Source organism: Eulemur rufifrons, chromosome 14 (assembly GCF_041146395.1).
Source record: "Eulemur rufifrons isolate Redbay chromosome 14, OSU_ERuf_1, whole genome shotgun sequence".
NCBI classification, from domain to species: Eukaryota; Metazoa; Chordata; class Mammalia; order Primates; family Lemuridae; genus Eulemur; species Eulemur rufifrons.
The window spans coordinates 13,426,676-13,451,938 of NC_090996.1; the positions used below are offsets into that span (position 1 = coordinate 13,426,676).

Sequence of the window (25,263 nt, forward strand, 5' to 3'; positions counted from 1 at the left end):
CCAGGCTGGAGTGCAGTGGCACAATCAGTTCACTGCAGCCTTGAACTGGCCTCCCAAAGTGCTAGGATTATAGGCGGGAGCCACTGTGCCCAGCCCAGATTTTTATTTTACATTTTATTGGCACCAACGCTCATGCCTTGGCTCTGTGCTGCTGCGGTGGGTCCAACTGATCCTTCCGCTGCTGCTTCTGGGTCTTCAGGTTCTCAGTTTTTTGGGGCCACAGATCCAGGGGCTTGTGCTTCTTGCCCTTGTAGAATTTCCTGAGCTTTCCTTCTGCATCTGGTTAATGATGGTGAGAACACAGGCAATCGATTTGCGGATAACTTGGCTGTGGGAGAGCTTGGACACCGTGTCTCCTGTCACTTGTGTGACATGCATCTGGGACAGCTCCATCTTCAGGTCATCCAGCTGTTTCAGCAGCTCCTTGCCACAAAGATCCCCAGCCTTAACCTTGTCTATGGCTGCACAAGCTGCAGCCATTACCTGCTCTAAATGTCTCTAAGGAGGAAGAGGGCCAGCCAGAAATACAGATTTTTGTGTGTGTATATATATATATATTTTTTTGAGACAGAGTCTCACTCTGTTGCCCGGGCTAGAGTGCTCTGGCGTCAGCCTAGCTCACAGCAACCTCCAACTCCTGGGCTCAAGCAATCCTCCCGCCTCAGCCTCCCAAGTAGCTGGGACTACAGGTGTGCTACCACATCCAGCTAATTTTTCTATTTTTAGTAGAGACGGGGTCTAGCTCTTGCTAAGGCTGGTCTTGAACGCCTGCCTGACCTCAAGTGATCCTCACACCTTGGCCTCCAAGAGTCCTAGGATTACAGGTGTGAGCCACTGCACCCGGCCCATATTGCCTTTTGTCTTCCTCGCAGCACCCATGTGACAGGCTTGGAAACTGAAGCTTAGAGAGGACAGGTGGCTGGCCCCAGGTTCCCCACCTTGGCAGTGAAAAAAACTGGAGTTTTACCGGGTTGTCTTTGACCCTATTCCTGTGAAGCCAGATCAATGTTCTCCCTGAACTGCCTCCCTGGACAGATCAACGGGCCAGACAAAGCAACGTTCACACCCTTGATTCTCTTGGTTTATGGAAATGCAGAAGCTCACCTCTGCAGGGGCTGAGGGACCCCGATCCCCACACCCTCTGCAGTAGGTTCAGCTCCTCCTGGGCTTGCTCTGCTCCTGCAACAGGAGCTCCCCCCCTTTTCAGGTGGCTGGGTCCCCCTGAGGCTGCTCTGAAGGTCACCTTTCTAATGAGCTGAAACCTACCTTGTTGGACTGTCCTGCAAAGCCTCCCTTCTGCGCTGGACTGCAGCCCCAGGCCAAGCAGGGGCTCTGGAACTCTAGACTGTCCCCTTCCTCCTGACACCTCTTCATGGAGCCCAATCCAGAGCACTTTCGGTGTCAGAATTTGGACAAAGAACTTGGAGCGGGGTGGGTTGGAGACGTGGCCACCCAGCAGATCCTCCCTTGTCGAAGGCACAGGGACAAGGGCATCCAACTGGCGTGAAATCACCCAAGGGAAATGGGGGCTGGAATTGTTCAGAGCCCCATGCCATGGATCAGTCCCTTCATTCATTCATTCATCATTCAATGTGTATTTTGAGCAGCCACACAGTGTTAGGTTCTAGGGGTGTTGCAGTAACATCAAGACATTTTCCCTGTCTTTGTGAAGCTTGCAGGCTTGCTGCCCAGTCCCATATGGGAGCCACAGGCCACCTGTGGCCATTTAAATTCATTTACATTTAATAAATAAAATAATTTAAACAAATTAAGAAGTCACTTTCTCAGTTGCACAAGCCACACTTCAAGCGTCCAGTAGCCAGTGGCTGTGGATGATGGATATGGGACATTTCCATCATCCTGGGAGGACAGACGTTAACCAAAAACTTATACTGATGATGATTTAATTATCCACTGTGATAAATGCCATCTAGGAATATTCTGAGGGCCGGTGGCAGAGGATATGACTGAGGACTGTGAGCTGGTCTGGGGAAGGGTAGACTTTCTGCAGAAGGGACGTTGGGAGGGTGAAGAGAAATTAACCAGAGTTGGGTGAGAGCCACCCGACAGAGACAATAGCATGTGTAAAGTCCCTGAGCAGGTGTGAGTGGGAGGCCCTTTGGGAGTGAGAAGGTCAGATATGCAGTTTTTAAAAAAATTAATAGGCTTTATTTTTTAGAGCAGTTTGGGGTTCACAGAAAAATAGAACAGAAAGCACAGAGAGTTCCCATTTCCTCCCTGTGCCCACACACCCACAGCCGCCGCCTCCATCAACATGGGCACCAGAGTGCTACATTTGTTACAACTGATAAACCTACGCTGACACACTATCACCCACAGGCCACAGTTTGTTTTAGAGTTCACTCTTGGGGTTGTACCTTCCAAAGCTTTGCACAAATCTATAAGGATATGTATCCACCATTAAAACCCTAGACACACACAGCAGTTTCACTCCCCTAAAAGTCCCTGTGCTCTGCCTCGTCATCCTTCCCTCGCCCCTAAACCCTGACCACCACTGATCTCTTTATTGTCTCTGTAGTTTTGCCTTTTCCAGAATGTCTTATAGTTGGAATCATACAGTATGTGGTCTTTTCAGATTGGCTCCTTTCACTGAATAACACGCATGTCAGTTTCCTCCATGTCTCTTCGTGGCTTGAGGGCTTGTTTCTTTTCAGTGGAGGCAGCACAGTTTGTTTATCCACTCGCCTACTGAAGGAGATCTTGGCTGCTTCCAGGTTTTGGCTATCAAAAATAAAGCTGCCATAAACATCCGTGTGCAGGTTGTCGTGTGGACATAAGTTTTCAACTCTAGTAGAAATGCAGTTTTAAGAGGTCATTGTGGGTTTGGTGGGAGGAACTCAGGGAAGAGCCTGGATCCTTCAAGAATGCTTCTGGGGTGAGGCTATCTCTGAAGCTGGGGACTGGGGCTATGCAGGTGGTGGCCTGTGTCTGGCACAGGAATAGCCACCTATGGGGAGGTGTGGAGGTTCTCCCAGCAGGCCCCTTCGAAGACCCTGTCCCCAGCTTCACCAGGCTCCACTTACCCCTCGCTGTTGCCTCCCAACACCTGGGAGGCACCACCCCCCACAACAGCTAAGGAGGCTGAATGGAAGAAGTTGCTCTGCTTCTCCTGGTGGGTTCTGGAGTAGAGACAACGTGGACTCAAATCCCACCTTCGCTACTCACTTGGACCTGCGTCCTCCTCTGCAATTTGGGGTGATAGGATATACCACACTGGGGTTTGGTGACACTTAGAGTGCAATGCTACATGGAAAGTGTCAGTTACATGCAGAGGCTTATGCATGGTGGCTGTTGTCATTTTTATTAGGAAAGAGCTGCTTTCTCCAGATCCCATTGTAGATGAATTGGAAGGAGAGGGGGAAGGAAGAACCCCTGCTATGGCCCAACTTGCTTCCAGCCCTTATCGCAGGCTCTCAGGGAATTCACGTGGTCTAGTGGCCTAGTGTTCAGCCTTGGCCTCAGGGTCCTCTTCGCCACCAGGACTGGCCAGGCAGGCGCTGCAGGGGGAGGCTCTCAGACCATGAGCTACTGGGGACACTGTGAGGGGTACACCCCTGAGAGGGTGAGCGCAGCGAGGCACTGGCACTGACTCCACCCACACCCGGGGTCCCTGAGCCCAATACTCAGTGGTTTCCATCTTGACTGTTTCTCAGAATTGGGGCCTCCCGTGAAATATGGGACCCCTTCCTCACTAGAACTAATATTAGCAGTAGTGGTTACAGCTTCTGTTGATTGAATTGCTCCTCTGCGCTGGAAACTTAGATGCATTATTTCATTTAATCAAGAATTTATTTGGCAAACATGTATCAAGGGCCTGCTACTGCCAAGCACTGTTCTAGTGGGGGACAGAAAATAAACAAGTCAGCCACATGAAAAACATACCTAAGGACAAAAGAAGGAATGAGTCAGGGAGGCTGGGAAAGAGAATTCTAGGGAAGACCTGCCAGGAGGATGTGCCATTTGATTTATGACTGAAACCATCAACCACCAGGAGCAAAGCATTGCCCCAGAGAAGCAGCCCGTGTAATGACCCAGTGTTTCACACTCACAGGCCAGAGCGCTGGTGCGGAAGGGTGGAGGGAGGAGGAAGGAGGGGGAAGAGGGAAGAGGGTTGCAGGAGAGTCCTGGGCCTCTGTGAAACTCCCCCAGCTGCCTGCCTGGGCCAGAACTGTGGTCCTATGGGAAACAATGGGAACTCCGCTAAGGATCACTTTTGTTATGCTTGAAGTTGTACTTAACTGTCCACAAAACCATCAGCTCTTTGAAGGAAAGGACTGCCCTCCCCCTACTTCCATGATCCACAGTTGATGCTCATTAGGGGCTTCTTCGTACTCAGTAAGTGGCTCAACCCTAGCAGGTGGGAGGGAAATGAGGCTTGGTGGGGGGTATGATATGAAACCTGATGTACGGGGGATGAATAGTGTCCTCCAAAGATTTGTGTCCACCTGGAACCTCAGAATGTGACCTTATTTGGAATAGGGTCTTTGCAGATGTGACCAGTTAAGGCCAGGTCATACTGGCTTAAGGTGGGCCCTCAAGTCCAACATGACTGGTATCCTTATAACACACAGAGACACAGTGGGGAGACTGCCACATGAAGACGGAGGAAGAACTTGGAGTTTTGCTGCTGCAAGCCAAGGAAGTCCAGGGAATGCTGGCAACCACCAAAAGCTAGGAAAAAGCAAGGCAGGATTCTTCCCTAGAGCCTTCGGAGGGAGCATGGCCCTGCTACCATCCTGATTTCAGACTGCTGGCCTCCAGAACTGAGAGAGAATAAATTCCTGTTTTTTAAGCTACCCAGTCTGTGGCACTTTGTTAGGCCAGCTCTAGAAAACTAACACTTGCTCAGGGTCACCCAGAAGTCAGCACCTGTATGCAAACCCAGTTTTTCTGCTTCCAGAGCATGAGATTTCCCCACGAATTTCTACTAATAAAGTGTTTTTAAATGCAAATGCTTCAGGGTTAAGTGCACAGACATTCATTTACTCAGCAAATATTTATTCAGTGCCTACTACCCGCCAGGGGTAGTTCTAGGTTCTGGAAAATCCTGTTCCTGCTTACAGCGTATTAGGGGGAGGACTCCCCAAAAAGATACAGTAGGTCAGACGGTGCAAAGACCTATAGAGACACAGAACACGGGATGAGGGGCAATTCAGATGAGTGTATATGTGGGTGGGGAGGAGGAGCGGCTATTTTATGCAAGGTGCTCCGGGATCCTCTGACAGGTGGCTTTTGAACGCGACAGGCAGTGGGGAACGGCAAATGCAAAGGCCCGGGGGCGGCGGGGGCGTACTAAGCCGGCAGGAGGCCGGCGTGGCTGTAGAGGAGCGTGCAAAGGGCACAGAGCTTGGGGAACGAGCACGAAGAGGAGACGGAGGCCACAGAGGACCTGCGGGACTCCTCCGAGCCCTGGCAGTGCCCCAGACGGCGCCACACCCAACATGTCGGCCACGCGGAGCCTGCCTGCAGGCGAGAGGAAGTGCGTGTCGGCGGGCGCCGGAAGTGGTAAGAGGCCCCGCCCCCTGCCGGGGTCTCTGTAGAGCAGCAGCCTCGCCGGCATCGAGCATCCCTGGCCCGGCACACTGGAGGCCCCGGGGCTGCGGCTCCGGCGGCAGCGGCACTGCCCGCCCGCGACATGGCCAGCTCCGGAGAGGTACGGCTCGCGCCTTTCTCCGCTCTGCTCCTGCCTAAGCGGCCTCGGCCCCCCGGGTTCTTCTCGTCCCGACCCCGGTCCCCATGCGTCCTTTCTGTCCGGACCCTACCCCACTCGGTTCTCCCGATCTGGACCCTGGCCTTACTCCTGATCCCATCCTTGCCCCATCCCGATCCCCAGGCCCTTGCCCTACCTCCCAAGGCACACGCTGTCTCCCTCCTCGGCTTTCCGTCCCTTTCCCAGCCCCACATTCCTGACTGCCAGAGTTTCCAGGCGCCTCCGGGGCCCTTTCTCCATGCCCCTGTGTCTCGGCTCAGCACTTGCAACTCTGGGACGTTCCCCGTCGCGCCCACTTGCCACCGTGTCTTCTATCTCTGGATGCTCAGTTTCAGTCCAGCCCACTTGTCCCTGGAGCCTGCTTGTTGACTTGGGTGGGGGGTAGTGGTGATGGAGGAAAAGCCATTTCGCCCGAGGGACTTGCAACTTATCTGGAAATCCTTTCCCAACGTTCCACAAATCTGGGTCCGAAGGAGAATCCCACCGCGTCCCCCGTTATGTGGTGTTTTCTCTGCACACAAGGGTATGGGGGGACTGGACTTGGACTACTGGCTTCCCTTTTCTTGCTTCCTGCCTACCGGGGTATCTGTCATCTTCCAGGACTCAGACTGTTGGGCACACTTCTCAGTTTTAGGAGCCTGCCTGAGTTCTAGACAACAAGTGTGAGAGGTTCAAGTGTTTTCCGCCCAGTGGATGGGGCATGAGTGTGTGGAAGGTGGCCTGGGCGTACTGACTGTTCTCCTCAGCCCCACTGGCTCCTTGATTGACAGGGAAGGGTGTGTGGCCCAACTGCAGACTGATGATAGGATTGAAGGGCCAGACAATTCCAGCTCCCCGAAGAAGAGTTCTGGGGTAGCCTGGCTGTGTTAGCAGATTCCAGTTAGCTGTGTGTGCCTTGCTGGGTGGGTGGGTCTGGTACCTTGGTCTTATGGAGTCCTGGCTCAAAGGCCCCTCTGTCCCGTTAAGCACATGGGGGTGACCTGGCCATTGAGGCCTGCTTCTTTTTTTTTTTGAGACAGAGTCTCACTCTGTTGCCCGGGCTAGAATACCGTGGCATCAGCCTAGCTCACAGCAACCTCAAACTCCTGGGCTCAAGCAATCCTACAGCCCCAGCCTCCCAAGTAGCTGGGACTACAGGCATGCGCCACCATGCCTGGCTAAGTTTTTCTATATATTTTTAGTTGTCCAGCTAATTTCTTTCTATTTTTAGTAGAGATGCAGGGGAGGGGTCTCGCTCTTGCTCAGGCTGGTCTTGAACTCCTGACCTCGAGTGATCTACCCACCTCAGCCTCCCAGAGTGCTAGGATTACAGGCGTGAGCCACTGTGCCTGGCCGAGGCCTGCTTCTTGTTGGCATTGCAGATACCTCGTAGGCTGAGAAGGAGAGAGGTGAGTCTAGTTCTGCCCTGAATGTGGAGATCAAGGTCTGTTTTTCTGGGACAGTCAAATTATTTATTTATTGAGATATACTTCACATACTACAAAATTCACACTTTTAAAGTGTACAATTCAGTGTTTTTTTTGTTTTTTTTTTTTAAACTATATTCATAAGGTTGTGCAGCCATCCCCTCTCTTTGATTCCAGAATGGGGTATCTGATTTTGAAAGTCATTGCTGACTTTAAAAATAAAGAGTTTAATGAATAACTGAACTCTTCAAAACACTTTCATGTCGTCATTATAGCCAGGTGGCTCCCAGTGTGCTGGGTAAGGATCACCTGGACCTGTTACAAGCACATTCCAGGGCCTGCTTCTCACCCCTGAATTGGAATTTCAGGAGGCTCTAGAAATTGGGTGCCTGGTCAGGACCTGTCAGGAAGTCCCAGCCGCCTTTCCCTGGTGCTGGAGGGAAGGACAGTTCGTGGCTCAGCACATCAGGCCCTGCTTTCGGCATTGCTTTTCCTCTGACCTTGGGTTAGTTACTTTGGTTTTTTTAAGATGGAGGATGAGTCTGCCTCAGTTTCTCCTGTGGCTGACAACACATTTTCTGAAAGACAGATGGAAGCGAGTATGAGTTTATTTGGGTATGTGTGGAGGTAGGCATATTTGGGGCGTGTTTTTATTTCACAGATTAAGAAACTTGGGCTGAGTGTGTTGGCTCTTGCTCATAATTCCAGCACTTTGGGAGGCTGAGGCAGGAGGGTTACTTGAGGCCAGGAGTTCGAGACCAGCCTGGGTAACATTATTAAGACCTTATCTCTACAAAAAATAGAAAAATTAGCTAGGTGCGGTGGCGCATGCCTGCAGTCCCAGCTACTGGGGAGGCTGAGGCAGGAGGATTGCTTAAGGCCAGGAATTTGAGGCTGCGGTGAGCTATGATGATGCCACTGTACTCCAACCTGGGTGACAGAGCAAGACCCTGCCTCTACAACAACAACAAAAAGAAACCTGGAGGCCCATTCCCTCCCTCTTGTCATCCTGATGGACACCCCAGGTTTGTTGTTGCTTCTCCAGAGCTTGCAACCTTTTCTGGGTGCAAAGGGTAGTAATTTACCAAAGTTGTTGCAGGATACCTAAGTTCCAGAGGAATGACTCAGTTGTTGCAAACCCAGCGACCACCTCCCAGGATTAGCTGGCCAGAGATTTAGGGGGTCTTGGGGGGCCATCATGAGCTGCTGCCCAGCCGGCTTCTCTCCTCCCGCCAGCCTCCCCCGCCCAGCCTGTGTGCTGCTGGCCTTGCCACAGCATTTGGGGTCTGGCCTGAGACGAAACTTCTCTTTTATTTGGGGCACAGCATGTGGAAAGAATGATCCTGTGGAATGTGCTGAGGCTGGATAGAGGGAGCTGGGATTTGATTCTTGGTGCGTTCTCTCTTTCTTTTTTTTTTTTTAATTCTTGTCATTTCTAGTTGGTTTTAAGAAAAATTCAGCATAGTAGCACAACTGGAAATTATATGATGCTGGAGTGGCTTTTTTTTTTTTTTTTATAATGTTTTGCTCTTGTTCTTCCTCTTACCCATGAGAGCGCTCCAGTGGCATTCTTACTTCATAAATCTATGAGGTAGGGATGGGGGTGGGACTCAGGCCACTCAATGGGAGTCAAACCCAGTCTTGTGATTTCACAGCCCCGGGTCCTCTGCAGAGCCCTGTTGCCAAGGTCTCCTGATAGGGGTTGTCCCTGGTTCTGATAGAAGTTGTCCCTCGTTCTGATAAGGATTGTCCCTGGTTCGGGAGCCTGTCCCTTGGGGATGGATTCCACAGGTCTAGGCTGGGAATCTGATTGTTACAAGGTGCCTGGGTGATCCCTTTGACTGTTCTCTGGAAAATACTGTGTGACGGGAAAGTCATTGGACCCAGAATACGACACCGCACAGCTATGGTCTGAGGGCTGCCTTCTGCCCTTGTGACAGAGGAAGCAAGAAGACAGGCTGAGGGGGAGGGGAGGGCAGGTGAAGAAGGGCAGGTGGAAGAGTCGAGGCTGTCGGGATAAGTTCCTGACCCTCTGACCCTCGTGATTAATACACTCTCTGACCTGGCCCTGGCCCTGTTCCTTGGTGTCTGTTGTAGCTTTCCCTTTTGGAGGATGGAGGACGATTCTTTAAACATCCCTGGACACCTGTCTTGGGCCTGGTGAGGGCCTGGCAGAACGGGAGCCCATTGGGACAGGGTGAAAGGGCTGCACAGTCAGCGTTCCCAGGAAACCTCCGATGCCTGCGTGGGGTGTACAGACAGGCTTTTCCCCCACAGCCCTCACGGTTGCCATGGCAGCAGCAGGGCTTTCCAAAACTCAAAGTTTCCATCCATGCAAATATGTACAGGAAGCAGGATGGAAGGCAGAGCAGGCTCAGGGTGAGGGTCGTGTAGACACAGTCGCTGGAGAGGCAGCAGGGGTGGTTCTGGGCGCTCTCTCCTGGGCGCCTAGAGAGAAGAGCACCCTGGAGGAGGCAGGAGGAGCCTGAGGCGGGAGCGCTGGGATGGTGCAGGGACTCATCCCCCACGAACCCTGCTTAGTAAAGTCTTCTGCATTCCTTTGTCCTTGATATGGGGATTTCATATCACATTAGCGTGAGTCCAGCCCCTCTCCCCCTTGGTTGTACAAGTCAAAAAGGCATTGAGCATTTGGACCAAAGCTCACGTTAGGGAAGAGCACCTGGTAGCTTGCTGGGTAGCTACAGCAGAGCAAATGAAGTCTGCAGATATCTTACTGGAAATGCCAACGTGAGTCTCTAACCAGAAAATAAGAAAAATGGAGATAAATTGTGGAGTCCGTATTATTTATCACTGATTTTAAGATTTGGGCCGGGCGCAGTGGCTCACGCCTGTTATCCTAGCACTCTGGGAGGCCGAGGCGGGAGGATCATTTGAGCTCAGGAGTTCGAGACCAGCCTGAGCAATAGTGAGACCCCGTCTCTACTAAAAATAGAAAGAAATTAGCTGGACAACTAAATATATATAGAAAAAATTAGCTGGGCATGGTGGCGCATACCTGTAGTCCCAGCTACTCAGGAGGCTGAGGCAGGAGGATCACTTGAGCCCAGGAGTTTGAGGTTGCTGTGAGCTAGGCTGACGCCACGGCACTCAAGCCCGGGCAACAGAGTGAGGCTCTGTCTCAAAAAAAAAAAAAAAATTTTGAAAACCTCTTTGATCTGGTAGATACTGTTTCTTCTTTATAAGGACTTGTGTAGTTTTATTCTCAATGGTGGTTCCTCTAGTTTTGTTTACCCTTAATGGCAACGCTGAAACAGCTACTGTTGTCAAACATTGTTGTAAGGACTTAATGTGTCATAACTCATTTAGCTGTCGTGGCAGCCCTGGGAGGTGAAGACAGTCTTATTGTCCTCAATAACTAATTTCCTTCCTTCCTTTCTTCCTTCTTCCTTCCCTCTCTCCCTCCCTTGGGATCTCACTGTGTTCCCAGGCTGGCCTTGAACTCCTGGGCTCAAGTGATCCTCCTGCTTCAGGCCCCTGAGCAGCAGGGACTACAGGTGTGCGCCACCGTGCCTGGCTCTCAATAAGTTTCTTGATAGAATTCTGCTACTGAAGGGTTTTCAAGAATATATTAATAGCTTGATGTCTGGGACAGAGTCACGGAATAGCGGCTTTCAACAATGGAGAACCTTGGTGAATGGTTACATTGTTGGGTCTAAGATCATGCTACAGTTGACCGGCGGGCTTTAGTAGGAAAAACCTCTTCTAAACACATAATGATCTTTTTACTAATCTTTTACTTTTGAAGAGAGATCCTGGATTGCAGATCTAAAAAGGGGTTTTGAATCATCTCATGAATTCTTTGCAATGCAATGAAGATTTTTTGTAAAAGCACCTTCTTTCCCCTGGACCGTGATGAGGGCTTCCCTTTGCTTCTCTCCCTGGCTGGGGAGGCCAGGCTGATGGCCCCCTTTGGGGATCCTGTGGGAATCTGGTGTCCCCCTTATTTTCAGGACATGTGCAACGATGATGACACACATCCTGCTGGGATGGCAGGTGGCGCCCACCTCCTGGGGTTCTCCGACGAGATCCTACTGCACATCCTCAGCCACGTCCCCAGCACAGACCTGATTTTGAATGTCCGGTGCACCTGCCGGAAGCTGGCAGCCCTGTGCCTCGACAAGAGCCTCGTGCACACCGTGTTGCTGCAGAAGGACTATCAGGTGAGGTGGGCGAGGGGGCAGGAGATGGGAAACAACCTAGACGTCCGTCTTTGAGGGCTGGCGTAGCCCCGCTGGGAGTGCTGTGCAGCTGACAAAGAAGGGATCTTGACTGGAGCAGTCGCCAAGATGCACTAAGTGACAAAAGCAAGGACAGAACAGGGTGGATGACATGCCACCTGGGGAGGAGGGCGCAGGTATATGTAGACCTCGTTCTGGGAGGAAACCTAGGGCCTCAGGCCTGGGGGAGGTAGGAGATTTACTTGCCTGTAGATACCCAGGAGGGGCACTGGTGGGTCACAGGATAGGTTTGGAAGTTTCTTGTAAAGGTAAATACGCGGCTCTCCCGGGCACAGTGTGAGGACACCATTTTACACCCCACCAGCAGTGGGCCAGAGTTCCAGTTGCCCCGTATCCTCAGCAACACTCAGAGGTGTTAGTTTTTTAAGTTTTAGCCATTCTAATGGGTGGGACACAGTGTCTCATTGTGGTTTTAACTTGCAGTTTAACTGATGAGGGACGCTGCCTGTCATGTTTTGTAAAGTGTGTGGGCCATTTTCAGAAGTGCCTGTTATAAGTCTTTTGCCCATTTTTTACAGAGTTGTCTTTTTCTTAGTAAGTTGTGGGGTTCTTTATATCTTTTGGATACCAGTCCTTTGTCAGATATATGTGTTGTGAATATTATCCCCCATGTTTTTTCCCAGTCGGGCTTGCTGTTTCATTTTAACTGTCTTTTGACGAGTATAGGTATTAACTTTTGGTGAAGTCTGATTTATCGGTTTTGAGTGTGTGCTTTTTGTGTCGTTTTGAAGAAATCTTTGTTAATCCTGAGGTCATGAAGATTTTGTCCTATGTCTGGAAGTTTTATAATTTTCGTGCTTTTTTTTTTTTTGAGAGACAAGGTCTTGCTCTGTTGCCCAGTTCTGGAGTGCAGTGGCCTGATCATAGCTCACTGCATCCTTGAACATGCCTCAGGCACACACCACCACCACACCTGGCTAATTTTCCTATTTATTGTAGAGATAGGGTCTTGCTGTGTTGCCCAGGCTAGTCTCAGACTCCTGGGTTCAAGCGATCCTCCCACCTCAGCCTCCCAAGTAGCTGGGACTACAGGTGTGTATCATCACGCCAGGCCTATCTGGAGCATTTAAAATATGCCTGTCCTTCGACTTCGCAGTCCTGTGCGTAGACCTTTCCCGCAGAGAAGGAATCCTGCAAGCCGAAGCGTGTTGTACGCTGAGGCTCGATGCAGCGTTGTTCACGATAGGGCTATGCTGGAAATAGCCACAGCACCCGGCTGTAGGTGACTGGCCGCTGTGCTCCCCTGACTGGGTATTTCATGGTTCGCCCAAGCCAGTCTGAGCTAGATTCACGAGCAATATGCAAGGATGAGAAAACAGCTCCGTGGGGCCCGATTCCAGCTCTGCCCCGTGTGTCAGAAAGATGGGGCCATGCCCGGGCAGGCCCCCCACCCTGTGCAGTCCGCCGAGGGAGGCTTTTGCGGGTGCTCAGGCTCCTCAGTTAGGGACCCTTTCTTCTTCTTTTTTTAAACAGCTTTATTGAGATATAATTCACATGCCATACAATTCACTCATTTATTTAAAGTGTATGATTTGATGTTTTTTGGTATATTACATTAATTTTATTGAATTGTGGTAAAATATGTATGATATAAAATTTGTCATTTTAACCATTTTCAAAATTGCGACTGAAAAAAAAATTACTGTCTTCATCATTTTTAAGTGTGCAGTTCAGTGGCCGTAAGCACATTTCACAATGTTGCGTAACTGTCACCGCCATCCATCTCTGGAACTTTTTCGCCATCTGAAACTGGAACCATTAAGCAATAACTTCCCAGCGTCCTCTCCCCTGGCCCCTGGTAGCTTCTAGTCTACCATCTGTTTCTGTGGATTGGCCTGTCGTAGGCACTTCATGTCAGTGGAATCCTGCAGCATTGACCTTTGGTGCCTGGCTTCTCTCAGCCAGCGTTATGTTTAAGTTCGTCCATGGTGTAGCGGGTGTAGGAACTTCGTTCCTTTCTGTGGTTGAATGATATTTATTCCACTGTATGGATAGACTGCGTTTTGTTTGTCCATTCATCTGTTAGTGGACGTTTGGGTGGTTTCCGCCTTTGGGTTATTGTGGATCATGGGCGAGTGGGTATTTGTGTGAGTCCCGGTCTCAGTTCCTTTGGTTGTGTACCTAGGAGTGGCATTGCCCTGTCACGTGATTCTTTTGCTGGCCACTGCCCCATGGCAGGGCACTCTTGACTGTTGGCTTGAGCTAAGCATGTGGGAAGGGGTGGGGGTCAGCTTCCCCTCCTGGCTGGAGCCGTGTCTCTGCAGGGCCCGTGTGGCTCCCTGACTGTCATGGGGGAGCGTGGGGGAAGTGTGCATGCTTGGGGTGAAGGAGATGCCCAGCCACCTTCAGCTTCTTTCCTTCCTCTCCCTGCCCCACCCCGTCCTGCAGGCCAATGAGGACAAGGTGAAGCAGCTGGTGAAGGAGATCGGCCGGGACATCCAGCATCTGAGCTTGGCCGGCTGCTACTGGCTGTCGGGCTCCACCGTGGAGCACGTGGCCCGCTGCCGCAGCCTGGTGAAGGTGAACCTCTCGGGCTGCCACCTCACCTCCCTGCGCCTCTCCAAGATGCTGTCGGCCCTGCAGCACCTGCGCTCGCTGGCCATCGACGTGAGCCCTGGCTTCGACGCCAGCCAGCTGAGTGGCGAGTGCAAGGCCACACTGAGCCGCGTCCGGGAGCTCAAGCAGACGCTGTTCACGCCCTCCTACGGCGTGGTGCCCTGCTGCACCAGCCTCGAGAAGCTACTGCTCTACTTCGAGATCCTGGACCGCACACGAGAGGGGGCCATCCTCTCGGGCCAGCTCATGGTGGGCCAGAGCAACGTGCCCCACTACCAGAACCTGCGGGTCTTCTACGCCCGCCTGGCCCCGGGCTACATCAACCAGGAGGTGGTGCGGCTGTACCTGGCCGTGCTCAGCGACCGCACGCCGGAGAACCTCCACGCCTTCCTCATCTCTGTCCCTGGCAGCTTTGCTGAGAGTGGGGCCACCAAGAACCTCTTGGAGTCCATGGCCCGCAACGTCGCCTTGGATGCCCTGCAGCTGCCCAAGTCCTGGCTGAATGGCTCGTCCCTCCTCCAGCACATGAAGTTCAACAACCCGTTTTACTTCAGCTTCAGCCGGTGCACCCTGTCCGGTGGCCACCTGATCCAGCGGGTTATCAACGGCGGCAAGGACCTCCGGAGCCTGGCCAGCCTGAACCTCAGCGGCTGCGTCCACTGCCTCTCGCCGGACTCCCTGCTCCGCAAGGCAGAGGACGATATTGACAGCACCATCCTGGAGACGTTGGTGGTGTCCTGCTGCAACCTGCGGCACCTGAACCTCTCGGCCGCCCACCACCATAGCTCCGAGGGCCTGGGCAGGCACCTCTGCCAGCTCCTGGCCCGGCTGCGCCACCTGCGCTCCCTCTCCCTGCCTGTCTGCTCCATTGCTGACTCGGCACCTCGGGCCGACCGGGTACCCGCCCAGCCCGTGATGCACGCTGTGCCCCGTGGCTTTGGCAAGAAGGTGCGCATAGGCGTGCAGTCCTGCCCCAACCCCTTCTCGGGCCAGACGGTCCCCCAGCCTTCCTCTGTGTTCTGGTCTCTGCTGAAGAACTTGCCCTTTTTGGAACACCTTGAGCTGATTGGGTCCAACTTCTCCTCTGCCATGCCGCGCAATGAGCCTGCCATCCGCAACTCCCTCCCTCCCTGCAACCGGGCACAGAACGTTGGGGACTCGGAGGTGGCTGCCATTGGCCAGCTGGCCTTCCTGCGGCACCTGACACTGGCCCAGCTGCCCAGTGTGTTGACGGGCTCTGGGCTGGTCAGTATCGGTCTGCAGTGCCAGCAGCTCCAGTCCCTCTCGCTGGCCAACCTGGGCATGATGGGGAAGGTGGTCTACATGCCTGCCCTCTCGGACATGCTGAAGCACTGCAAGCGGCTGAAGGACCTCAGGTGAGGGCCCTGGTCGGTGTCTCCCTGGCTCTGCTGGCTCTCTGGAGGCCCCTAGAGGCTGGCGAAAGGGAAGTGAGTAGCACGCGTTTGCAGACCTGCCATGGGCCTGCTCGGTGTGGAGCCCAGAGATGGACGTGACACAGGCCTGTCCTCTTGGAGCCTAGAGGCTGGGGGTCAGGGCCTCACTGTGTACAAGGTGGGGCTCAGGGGTGATCTGGGGAATGCGGCAATCTGGTGGAGCTCCAGTGGGGTACAGGGGGTGGATATCTGAGCTTAATGTCGTCATCTTTATTTCTTGTGGTTATTTGAATGACTGCTACCTACGATGCTGCTGTTGTACGTAATCTCATTTAATCCTTGTAATAATCCTTCAAGGTGGGTAATAATCATTCCCATACAGCAGAGCTGGTAAGTGCGGAGTCAGGATTTGAACCCACAACCTTCTGGCCCAACTTTTTGGTTTTCGAAGGCTGGATAGGAGTCAGCCAGGGGATGCAGGGCTAAGGCTTTCTGGAATAGTTAGCAGCATGTGCAGGAGCCCCAGCAAAGGCCAATGGGTTCAGCATGCCCAGGGCAGAGTGGGGAGGTGGGAGGGAGGAGGAGATGAGGTGGGCGGGGCAGGCAGGTGGAGGTGCTGCAGGGCTTCTACCAGGGGGGTCTCTGGCATCCTCATGGACTGGAGGGACAAGATGGAGAAGACAGGGATTGGCTTGGGGTCAGGGTGTGGACTCCTGGGGGGCGGTAGGGCCAGGAGTGGGGTAGCAGGACCTGTCTGAGGGAGCGGAAGGAGGTGGCCCACGGGCCTCGGAGGCTGTTGTTAGGGAGAACCAAGCAGAGATGGATTTACACTGAATTATGTGTCGGCAGGGGGGCAGGAAGCATGTTCCCGTGAGGAATTCGTTAAGATATGTTTGAAATCTTGGCAGATAGATCTGATCTTGAAAAATTACACCAAATGTAGTGAAGGCATCGAACCCAGTGCCCTGAGGGACTCGGGTCAGGGAGGCAGGAAGGAGGCGTCGGAAAATTGGCCGCTCTCTGTGAGTTGCTTGCTGGGGCATGGGCACGTGAGGCAGCGTTGGGAACATGAAGCTTGTCGCAGCCGAAGGGGCACTTGGGCACGTGTGTCTCTGTCCCAGAGTAGTTAGTGTTCACTTAGTGCCTCTGCCGTGGGCCAGGCCCCTGAGCCTGTAATCCCCACAACCGTCCCCAAGCCAGGTGCCACCAACGTCCCCATTTCACAGGTGAGGCTGTGGAAGCTCAGAGGAGCAGCTGTGTTTCACCCAGAGCTTGACCTTGGCCCTCGACCCACACTGAGTAGAGATAAGTGTGTCCAGTGTGAATCTCCCCCATGCCCCCCAGAAGGCTTGGGCACGGCAGCTCACACCCCGGAGCCTTCCAGAGTGGCTCAGCCAGGCCGGGCGCCTCCCTCGAGGCTGCCCCTCGAGGTCTCTGAGCACAGCCCGTGCTGGGACTCCCTGCAGGTGTCAGGGCGAGAAGCCAGGCCTCCCAAATGGCAGAGCAGATTGCTCAAAGCCTCTGTTTTCTGCCCTTTGAGCCAACGCACCTGGGTCTGGGGAGGGGCAGCCCCGTGCTCCAGCCCCGGCATCCCAGCCACGGTCGCTCCAAGAGCCGGGCTGCCGGCTTCTCAGCATCCCCCTGTTTAGACATTTGAGTCTGAGTTCATGTCAATTTTGGGCTCCCTTTTTACATTAGGGGAAAACAGCGTCACCATGTGTAGCTGAACGTGCTGGCACTGACCACAGCGGTCAGTCCCCTTCACCACCTCCCTTTTGGAGCCTTCTCACCTCCTCCTCAGAGGATGCCTTCCTCCTCCTCATCCTCCTCCTCGGTGTCTCTGCAGCCACCCACAGCCCCTCTCCCTTACTGGCTCCTGTCTCTTCAGTGGCTTCTCCCACCCGGTCTCCTCCTGGCTTTTCACGAGGCTGAGGCTGTGGTGAGGAGCTGCAGGTGGGCCTTGAAGTACATTCAGCATCCAGAGCCCCTGCGGTCTGCTCCCTGTCACCCTGTTTGCATCTTTCGATTGGGAATCGAAAGTTTCCCAATGCAGGGAGCCCATGAGAATGTGGTGCTCTAACCGGACCAGACTCTGGGCCGAGCTCTGTCTGGGTCTGCCGCTCTCGCTGCTGGATTTAACTTTCTCACCAACCTGTAAAACCTTGAGCTTCTCCTAACTGAGTCGTTATCAGGGAGTGGTTGATAAAAACAGAAACCAAGGGAAGTAAAAGAAAGTCCTACATTCTCATAGTTTAAAATGCCAGAGCACTGGAAGGCCGTGATGTGCCCCGCAGGCCGTGCCCCCAGAGTCCCCAGAGTCCCCAGAGTGGCTATGCTCAGCCTCCCAGCGGGCAGGCCTGAGCGAGAGTCGGGGGGGGGGCTGCTCTGGAGTCCTCGGCTTGTCGGTGGCCTTTGGCCGTGGAGCCAGAGGAGCCCCCAGATGAGGTCAGGGAGGGCACTTGGTGAGAATTGGTCAGGAAGAGGAACAAGAATTGTGAAGGAGGTGCTGGAGTGGGGCAGTGCGTTCTGGAAGACAGAGGAGGAGGTGACTGCGGTGTGTGTACCTTTGAACTTGAGTGCTGTCAGCCAGGTGCTTCACCTCTTTCACGTACTCATAGGTCTTGACCCCTTTGATATTCTCAAACAACGCCACGAGCGTAGACCCTGTTGTCCCGCTTTACGGAGGAGGAAAGCAAGGCCCTGAGTGTCAGAGAGCTTGCCTGGGTCACACAGCTGGGCCGTGCATGTAGCCGGGAGTGTTTCCTGCCTCACAGGGTGACTGGCATGGAATGGGACAATGCGGCAGCATTCAGTGGTTACCGAGTGGCCTCCAGGGTCTGGGACGTGGTCCCTGTGGCCAAGTGTCTTCCCCGGGAGCAAGGCCGTGCGTGCAGCGTGGGGAGGCCCGCAGGACTCGAGATGAATGGGTTTTGTGGGCTGGCCTGAGAACCTGCCCGCCACTCATAATGGCATCTCTGTGCACAAACTCAAGCCTGTGCCCAGCAGCCGCTGAGAACCACGTCTGCTCTGAGCTGGGTACTGCCTGTTCAGAACAAACTCCAGTTTCTAGAACGTGGCCAAATGGCCCCGTTCCTCTGGAGTCCTGCCTTCTGCGGCAGGGGAGCCCAGGGAAGCTGGAGTGAAAGGAGCAGGTGGTGCTCGCCTGTGGGCAGGAGCCGCACAGAAGAAATGGTGTCCGAGGCTCAGGGGAGGCTGGCACACCGCTCGTGGGCTGCCAGGGCAGCGGGGGCTCTGCACTTCCCGGGGATGTTCCTGAGATGGCAGCCCCCGGATCCCAGGCGACTGGCCGCTGCAGTCCCCACCGTTGTGACCCAGAGTGCTGTGCCTGCCCGGCTCCTGGTAGGGAGGAGGTGGTCAGGGACAAGTTGTTCTGGTCCAGGCCTCGCACGGCTCGGGATTCGCAACACACCTCCATAGCGAGAAGTTTCCAAGTTGAGCAGAAAAGGGCACGTTCTCTCCCCAGACTGATTAAGCCCTGCCTTGTGGTGGAGGGAGGGGGAGAGTATTACCCTGAGTCACCCTGGGCTGCTGTGACCTCGGAACCAGGGCAGCATCTGGGCGGAAGCAAGAGCTGTTTCAGAGCCAGGCCCTGGCACGCTGTCCCAGGGACACCTCGGAGGCCTGGGCGTTGTTCATGGGACCTGTGATCCGAGCTCCGTCTTGTGCCCACAGAGCCACAGGGAGACCTGAGCCCCCCCGGGGAGTGGGATTTGGAGGCCAGATCCTCGATGGTTGGAAAGTTGGGGGACGACTGGGAGGAAAAGGGCCACAGCACCCCTAAGGTGAGGCCGGGCACAGTGGAGACCTCTTCCACGTCCCTCACCCTCCCCGCAGATGCTGCTGGGCACTTGTGGTGGGTCAGCTCCGTGGCTGTCCTGGGCTGCCTGCCCCGGGAGCTGGGAGAAGGTTTGGACGTGCAGTCCCCACCCATCCGGGCCTCTGAGGGAGCAGGAGTGGACAGTTCATTCTCCCACAGGCCCATCCCTGTCTGGAACCCCTGTGACAGGTGACTTCCTCCAGGGTGGAAGAATCTGGAAGTGGCTGTCCAGTTGAAAAAAGGTTAAACAGTTTGTGTATACACATATACACACACACACACACACACACACACCCCCAGAGCAGGCACACACGTGCGCTCTGCTGGCTTGGTTTGTAACCCCAGAGGCTCTGCTTGGAGAGGTCTTGGGTGGATGGCGCAGACCCGCATCGCCACCTAGTGACCGAGGCCACCACAGCCGTCCTCTCTGCGCCCTCCCCGCCCCCTGCTGTCAGGAGCCTCTTGCTGCTGAGGGGCGCGGCCAGCCGGGCTGCAGCTCCAGTGCTGCCGGGATCTTTGTGCACCTTCCCGTCTCCGCTTTCAGGTCTGCAGAGGGATGCTTGCCTTAGGATTTTTGTTTTTTTGGTCTCTAAAACACATTTTAATGAGAACACTTCCTCACCATCTTTAAATTAAAATGATTTTCATAGTTAACCAAAGCAAAAAAACGATTTGCATTTCTTAACCTGAAGCTGCTCTGGCGATAGCGGTAGGACTTAATTGCTTCCTGCTCCGCAGTTTCAGATGCCACCGCACCACAGGTCCCCAGTGCTCTGGAGTCCTGGGGGCAGCTTCAGGGGCATGATTCTTAGCAATTTAAAAAAAAAATATCATCATTATTATTATTTTTGAGACAGGGTCTCACTCTGTCGTCCAGGCTGGAGTGCAGTGGTGTCATCATAGCTCACTGCAACCTCCAACTCCTGTGCTTAAGCCATCCTCCTGCCTCAGTCTCCCCAGCAACTGGGACTGCAGGTACATGCCACCATGCTGGCTTATTTTTTGTAGAGATGGGGTCTTGCTATGTTGCCCAGGCTGGTCTCAAACTCCTGAGCTCAAGTGATCCTCCTGCCTCGGCCTCCCAGAGCCCTGACATTATAGGCCTGAGCCGCCACACCCGGCTGTATCAAAGGTTTAATGGGCCACTTTCAGTTTTGCTTTCACTGAAGGGATATTCTTGTGAACTTGAAGGGTATGTGCTTTTTCTAATCCAGGCATCTTTATTACGTCTTTTTCCCTGTGTGGATGGCATTTTGTACCCTTTTATTCTGGTAGCAACATGCAGTTTATGCGGGTGCAGGGGATCCTCACCGTAGTCTCCATGGTCTGCACTTGAAGGCTGAAACACTTTACCTGGGATTGGAAAAGTGTTCACTTCACTTGATAAATTTGTGACGGATCCAACCTGTGCACGTGGGAGACTTCACCCCTTTTGTCACAGTCTGTGGTCTGCCTGGGGCCTCTGAGTCACTGACCGCAGAGTCCCTGCCTTGATGTCTCGATTGTTCTCTGTAGAGGCAGCGTCTGCCAAATATTCTGCCTGAGCTCACCTTAGGACTTCTAAAAAAAAAAAAAATTGTGCTGAAAAGATAGGATACAGGCCACGCCTGTAATCCCAGCACTTTGGGAGGCCCAGGTGGGAGGATTGCTTGAGGCCAGGAGTTTGAGACCAGCCTGAGCAAGAGCGAGACCCCTGTCTCTACAAAAAATAGAAAAATTAGCCGGGTGTTGTGTTGCGTGCCTGTGGTCCCAGCTACTTAGGAGCACACTGCCTCGCCTCCAGGCACCCCGTGCTGGCATGGGGCAGTGGGCACCGCAGGTTTTCACAGTCACACCCCAGAGGACCCACACTTCCCCCATAATCTCAGCATTAGGAGCATCACAGAATTTCTACTTAAATTGATTAAAATGAAAACCAGCCTCACTAGCAGCATTTCAGGTGTTCAGTAGCCACGTGTGCCTGACCGGTGGCTCCCGTGTGGGACAGCTCGGAACAGTGTCCGCCTGTTGCCTCCAGCCTCATTTCTGTTCAGCATCTGTGCTGGTGTCCTGGGGCTGCCGTAACGATTGACCACAGACTGGGTGGCTTAAAGTAGCAGAAATTTATCATCTTGTGATTCTGGAGGTCGGAAGTCCAAAGTCAGGGTGCAGGAAGAGTCGGTTCCTTCTGAAGGGTGTTAGGGAGAGTCCGTCCCAGGCTTCCCTCCCAGTTGCTGGTGACCACCGGCAGCGCTTGGTGCTCCTTGGCCTGTAGACGCATCACTCTGGTCTCTGCCTCTGTTGACACATGGCTGTTGTCCCTCTGTCTTCTCTGTGTCTTCACCTGGCCTTCTAAGGAGGCAGTCGTTGGGTTTAGAGCCCACCCTGATCCAGTGTGGCCGCATCTTGACTCCATCTGCAAAGACCCTGGGGTTAGGACTCCTGCATACCTTGTTGGGGACATGGCTCAGCCCACACCAGCCTCCCCCAACTCCCTGGCTCTCAGCCTGTCCCTCTAGTTGCTCCTCCCCTGACACCAGGTGCTCCTGGCAGCCCCTGAAGTCCCTTGAGTTCTCCTCCGGCCGTCTCTGCTCTCCTGTTTCTCATCTCTGATAGGCTCACTGCGCCCCGCGCCCTACGCCCCGCCATGGCCCAGGCATCTCCCAGGTCTCACGACCTCAGCAGCGACATGTCCCTGCATCCGTCACTGTACCCACAGAGCCTGCTCTGTCCTTCTGCTTCCTGTCCTGGTAGACAGACTCCCAAGGAAGGATCTGGAATGTTGTCCCCCAGTCCCCTTCCCAAACCCTGCCCTTCTCCCGGGTTCTCCCCTGTGCCTCCCTGTAGCCATAGCTTCCTGGGGTCTCCTTCTTGCCTGTGGCCTGGCTCCCGTCCATCTTCCTGAAAACAGGTGCCACGCAGGTACTCACCTGCAATCCTTCCTGTCGTCTGAAGGCTGCATGTCGACTTCTTAGCTCGGCCCCACTCACCCGCAGCCTCTCCCTGGCCTCGGGGCCATCCAGTGCCGTCCACTCTTCCTGTCGCGGCTGGAGTGGTCCCCGCCTGTCTGAGGCGCCTGCCCTGCCACACCCCCAGCCTCCCACCCTCTCCTGTGGTCTGTATGTCATCTGTCTCCTCCATCACGGTGACTCCCTGAGGGCAGGGACCTCATGTAAGTTCCTCTCTGCACCCCCTTCCCAGCACGTCAGTGTCTGAGGGAGGGTGGGGAAGTATCGGGGGGTCAGTCGGGTGCACCAAGCAGGCAGCACAGTGAACACAGGCAGCTGTGCGCACAGAAGCCCGATGGCCTCGAGCCAGTGACTTTTAGCCCAGGTCTTTAGACAGTGGCTGTCTGGGCCCCCCGAATCAGGATCTCCAAGGGAGAAACCAGGGGTCTGAGTCCTCACCCAGTGCTCCAAGGGACTGTGATGTAGACACGGGTGGGAGCAGCTGGGCTGGGCTCCAGGCCAAGAGGCTCCCAGCACATCCAAGACCCTGTGGCGTGGCCTGGCAGGCCCGTGCCGTGGGGTCTCACGCCGTGCTCTCTCCCGCAGGCTGGAGCAGCCCTACTTCAGCGCCAACGCCCAGTTCTTCCAGGCGCTAAGCCAGTGCCCTTCGCTGCAGCGCCTGTGCCTGGTCTCCCGCAGTGGCACCCTCCAGCCCGACGCGGTGCTGGCCTTCATGGCGCGCTGTCTGCACGTCGTCGTGTGCCACATGTTCACCGGGGAGTCCCTGGCCACCTGCAAGAGCCTGCAGCAGTCGCTCCTCCGCAGGTGAGTGCTGTGGGTGTGGCCTGGGGGGGGTGGCGGGAGGCCTCAGAACACTACGGTCCTGGGACCTGGTCCTGGCCTTTGCCGAGTACCCACAAATGACTTCATGGAATTAGAGGACACGAGGCAGTGATGGAGTGAGAGCAGAGGGCTTGGTCTCCTGCAGCCCGACTTCACCTGCCCAGGTGTTCTCTTGGCCACATGGTGAATTTTCTAGATAGTCCAAGTCCCTCTCGCCCCCAAGTACGAAAGTATTTTTTGTTCACTTTTTGTCATCAGTGTTTCTCTGGTGTATAATATACACACTCCTGAATTCTTTCTTTCTCCTCTTTTTATTTTAAGATAACTTTAGGCTGGGTGTGGTGGCTTATACCTGTAATCCCAGCAGTTTGGGAGGCCGAGGCAGGAGGATCACTTGAGGTGAGGAGTTCGAGACCAGCCTGGGCAACATAGACCCCCACCTCTACAAAAAAATAATAATAATTTTAGAAAAGTTGCCCCCCTAAAAAAGTTCTCACGTACCCTTAGCCCAGCTACCCCTAATGTAACATCATGTGACCCACAGGACGGTCACCAAAACAAGGACGTTAGCAGGGCAGTACCCATGATCCAGTCCACTGACTTTTGAATTTCGTAGTTTCCCACTATAATCCCTTTTCTCTCCCAGGATCCGATTCAGGATCCAACTCGGAGCCCCGTGTGTTGCGTGGTCAGTCTCTTCAGCCTGCCCCGGTCTGTGGCAGCTCCTCAGTCTGCCTTGCCTTTCACGGCCTTGATGCTTGAGAACAGCACTGGGAGGTTGTTTAGCAGAATGTCCCTCAGTTTGGGTCTAATGTTTTCTTATGATCAGATTGAGGTTTGGCACTTTGGCAAGAACACCACAGAGGCGACATTGTGTCCTTCTCAGCATGTGTTGTAATATCACTGGTGACGTTAACCTTGATTGCTGGTTAAGGTGGTGCCTGCCAGGTTTCTCCACTGTGAAGTTACTAAGTTTCCTTTCTAATTAATAAGTATCGTGCAGGGAGGTACTTCAACAGTATGCAAATACACAGTTTCTGTTTTTTTTCTTTTTTTTTCTTTTTTGAGACAGGGTCTTACTCTGTCTTCTGGGCTAAAGTGCAGTGGAGGTGATCCCAGCTCACTGCAACCTCAAACACCTGGCCTCAGGAGATCCTCCTGTCTCAGCCTCCCAGAGTGCTGGGATTACAGGTGTGAGCCACTGTCCTCGGCCACAAATACCCTATTTCTGATCCTACTCTTCCCACTAATTTTAGCATCCATTGGTGGATCTTGTCTTAGTCTGCTCAGGCTACTATAACAAGAATACACAGGCTGGGTGCGGTGGCTCAGGCCTGTAATCTTAGCATTCTGGGAGGCTGAGGTGGGAGGATCACTTGAGGTTAGGAGTTCGAGACCAGCCTGAGCAAGAGCGAGACCCCGTCTCTATTTTAAATTTAAAAATTAAAAAAAACAAAAACAAAGAATACACAGACTGGGTGCCTTAAACAATACACATTTATTTCTTACAGTTCTGGAGGCTGGGAAGTCTCAGGACATGGGGTATGGTGAGGGCTCGCTTTCTGGTTTGCAGATGGCCACCTTCTTGCTGTGTCCTCATGGCAGGAAGAGAGCTCTTGTTTCTTCCTCTTCTTGTAAGGGCCCTGCTTGCATCCTGGGGCCCCCAACCTCATGACCTCGCCTAACTCTAATCACCTCCCATAGGCCCCACCTCCTAATACCATCCTGTTGGGGAGTCAGGGCTTCAACATATGCATTTGAAGGGCACAGACATGCTGTCCATAGCAAACAGTTATCACTCTGATGTTTGCCTAGTGGAGATTTTCTATTTCCTTCATTGCTTTTACATCTAGTAATTGGAGCTCTGCTGTGAGAAAGATCTGTCCCTTCTCCTGTTTATTTGTTTATTCAGTTATTTACTTCTATCAGATATCAGTACAGACCCAAGGATGTTTCTTTTAGTGGGTTGTGGTCCCCTGTGCTCACTACTTATGTCGTTCAGATTGTCCCAGATTTGGCCATTGGATGTTGGTTCAGATTGCGTCCTTGAACATGCACCTTCCTTTCTTTGAGCACTTCTTTACTTTCTAGTGCTACTAGATGTTCCAGGCTTATTTTGTGCTTTCCCTGCCCCAGCCCTGAAATCAGCCATTTCTCCAAGGAGGCGGGTTCTGTTGATTGGAGGGTGGTGTTTAGAAACCAAGGTCTGGGCACCAGGTGTGCTCGTTGCTGCTGGAGCGTCACTGCTTGAAGGTGGACAGAGACAGGAAATGTCTGTGTATATTCACACACACACACCCCTGTACTTA

The 25,263-nt window shown here is 53.6% G+C and overlaps 1 protein-coding gene and 1 pseudogene across 2 annotated transcripts in view; one reads left to right on the forward strand and one right to left on the reverse strand.

Annotated features, from left to right (window-relative positions):
- LOC138394312 (large ribosomal subunit protein uL29-like) lies at positions 1–1,678 on the reverse strand (annotated as a pseudogene).
- Positions 1,679–5,571: 3,893 nt separating this feature from the next.
- FBXL18 (F-box and leucine rich repeat protein 18) overlaps positions 5,572–25,263 on the forward strand; it is a 46,315-nt gene continuing 26,623 nt past the window's right edge. For both annotated transcript variants that reach the window (XM_069486603.1, XM_069486602.1), the window contains exons 1-4: positions 5,572–5,674; positions 11,109–11,318; positions 13,785–15,328; positions 22,718–22,936. In XM_069486603.1, the coding sequence (XP_069342704.1) occupies positions 5,657–5,674; positions 11,109–11,318; positions 13,785–15,328; positions 22,718–22,936 (1,991 nt within the window). In that variant the 5' untranslated portion in view covers positions 5,572–5,656. The remainder of the gene's footprint in view (positions 5,675–11,108; positions 11,319–13,784; positions 15,329–22,717; positions 22,937–25,263) is intronic.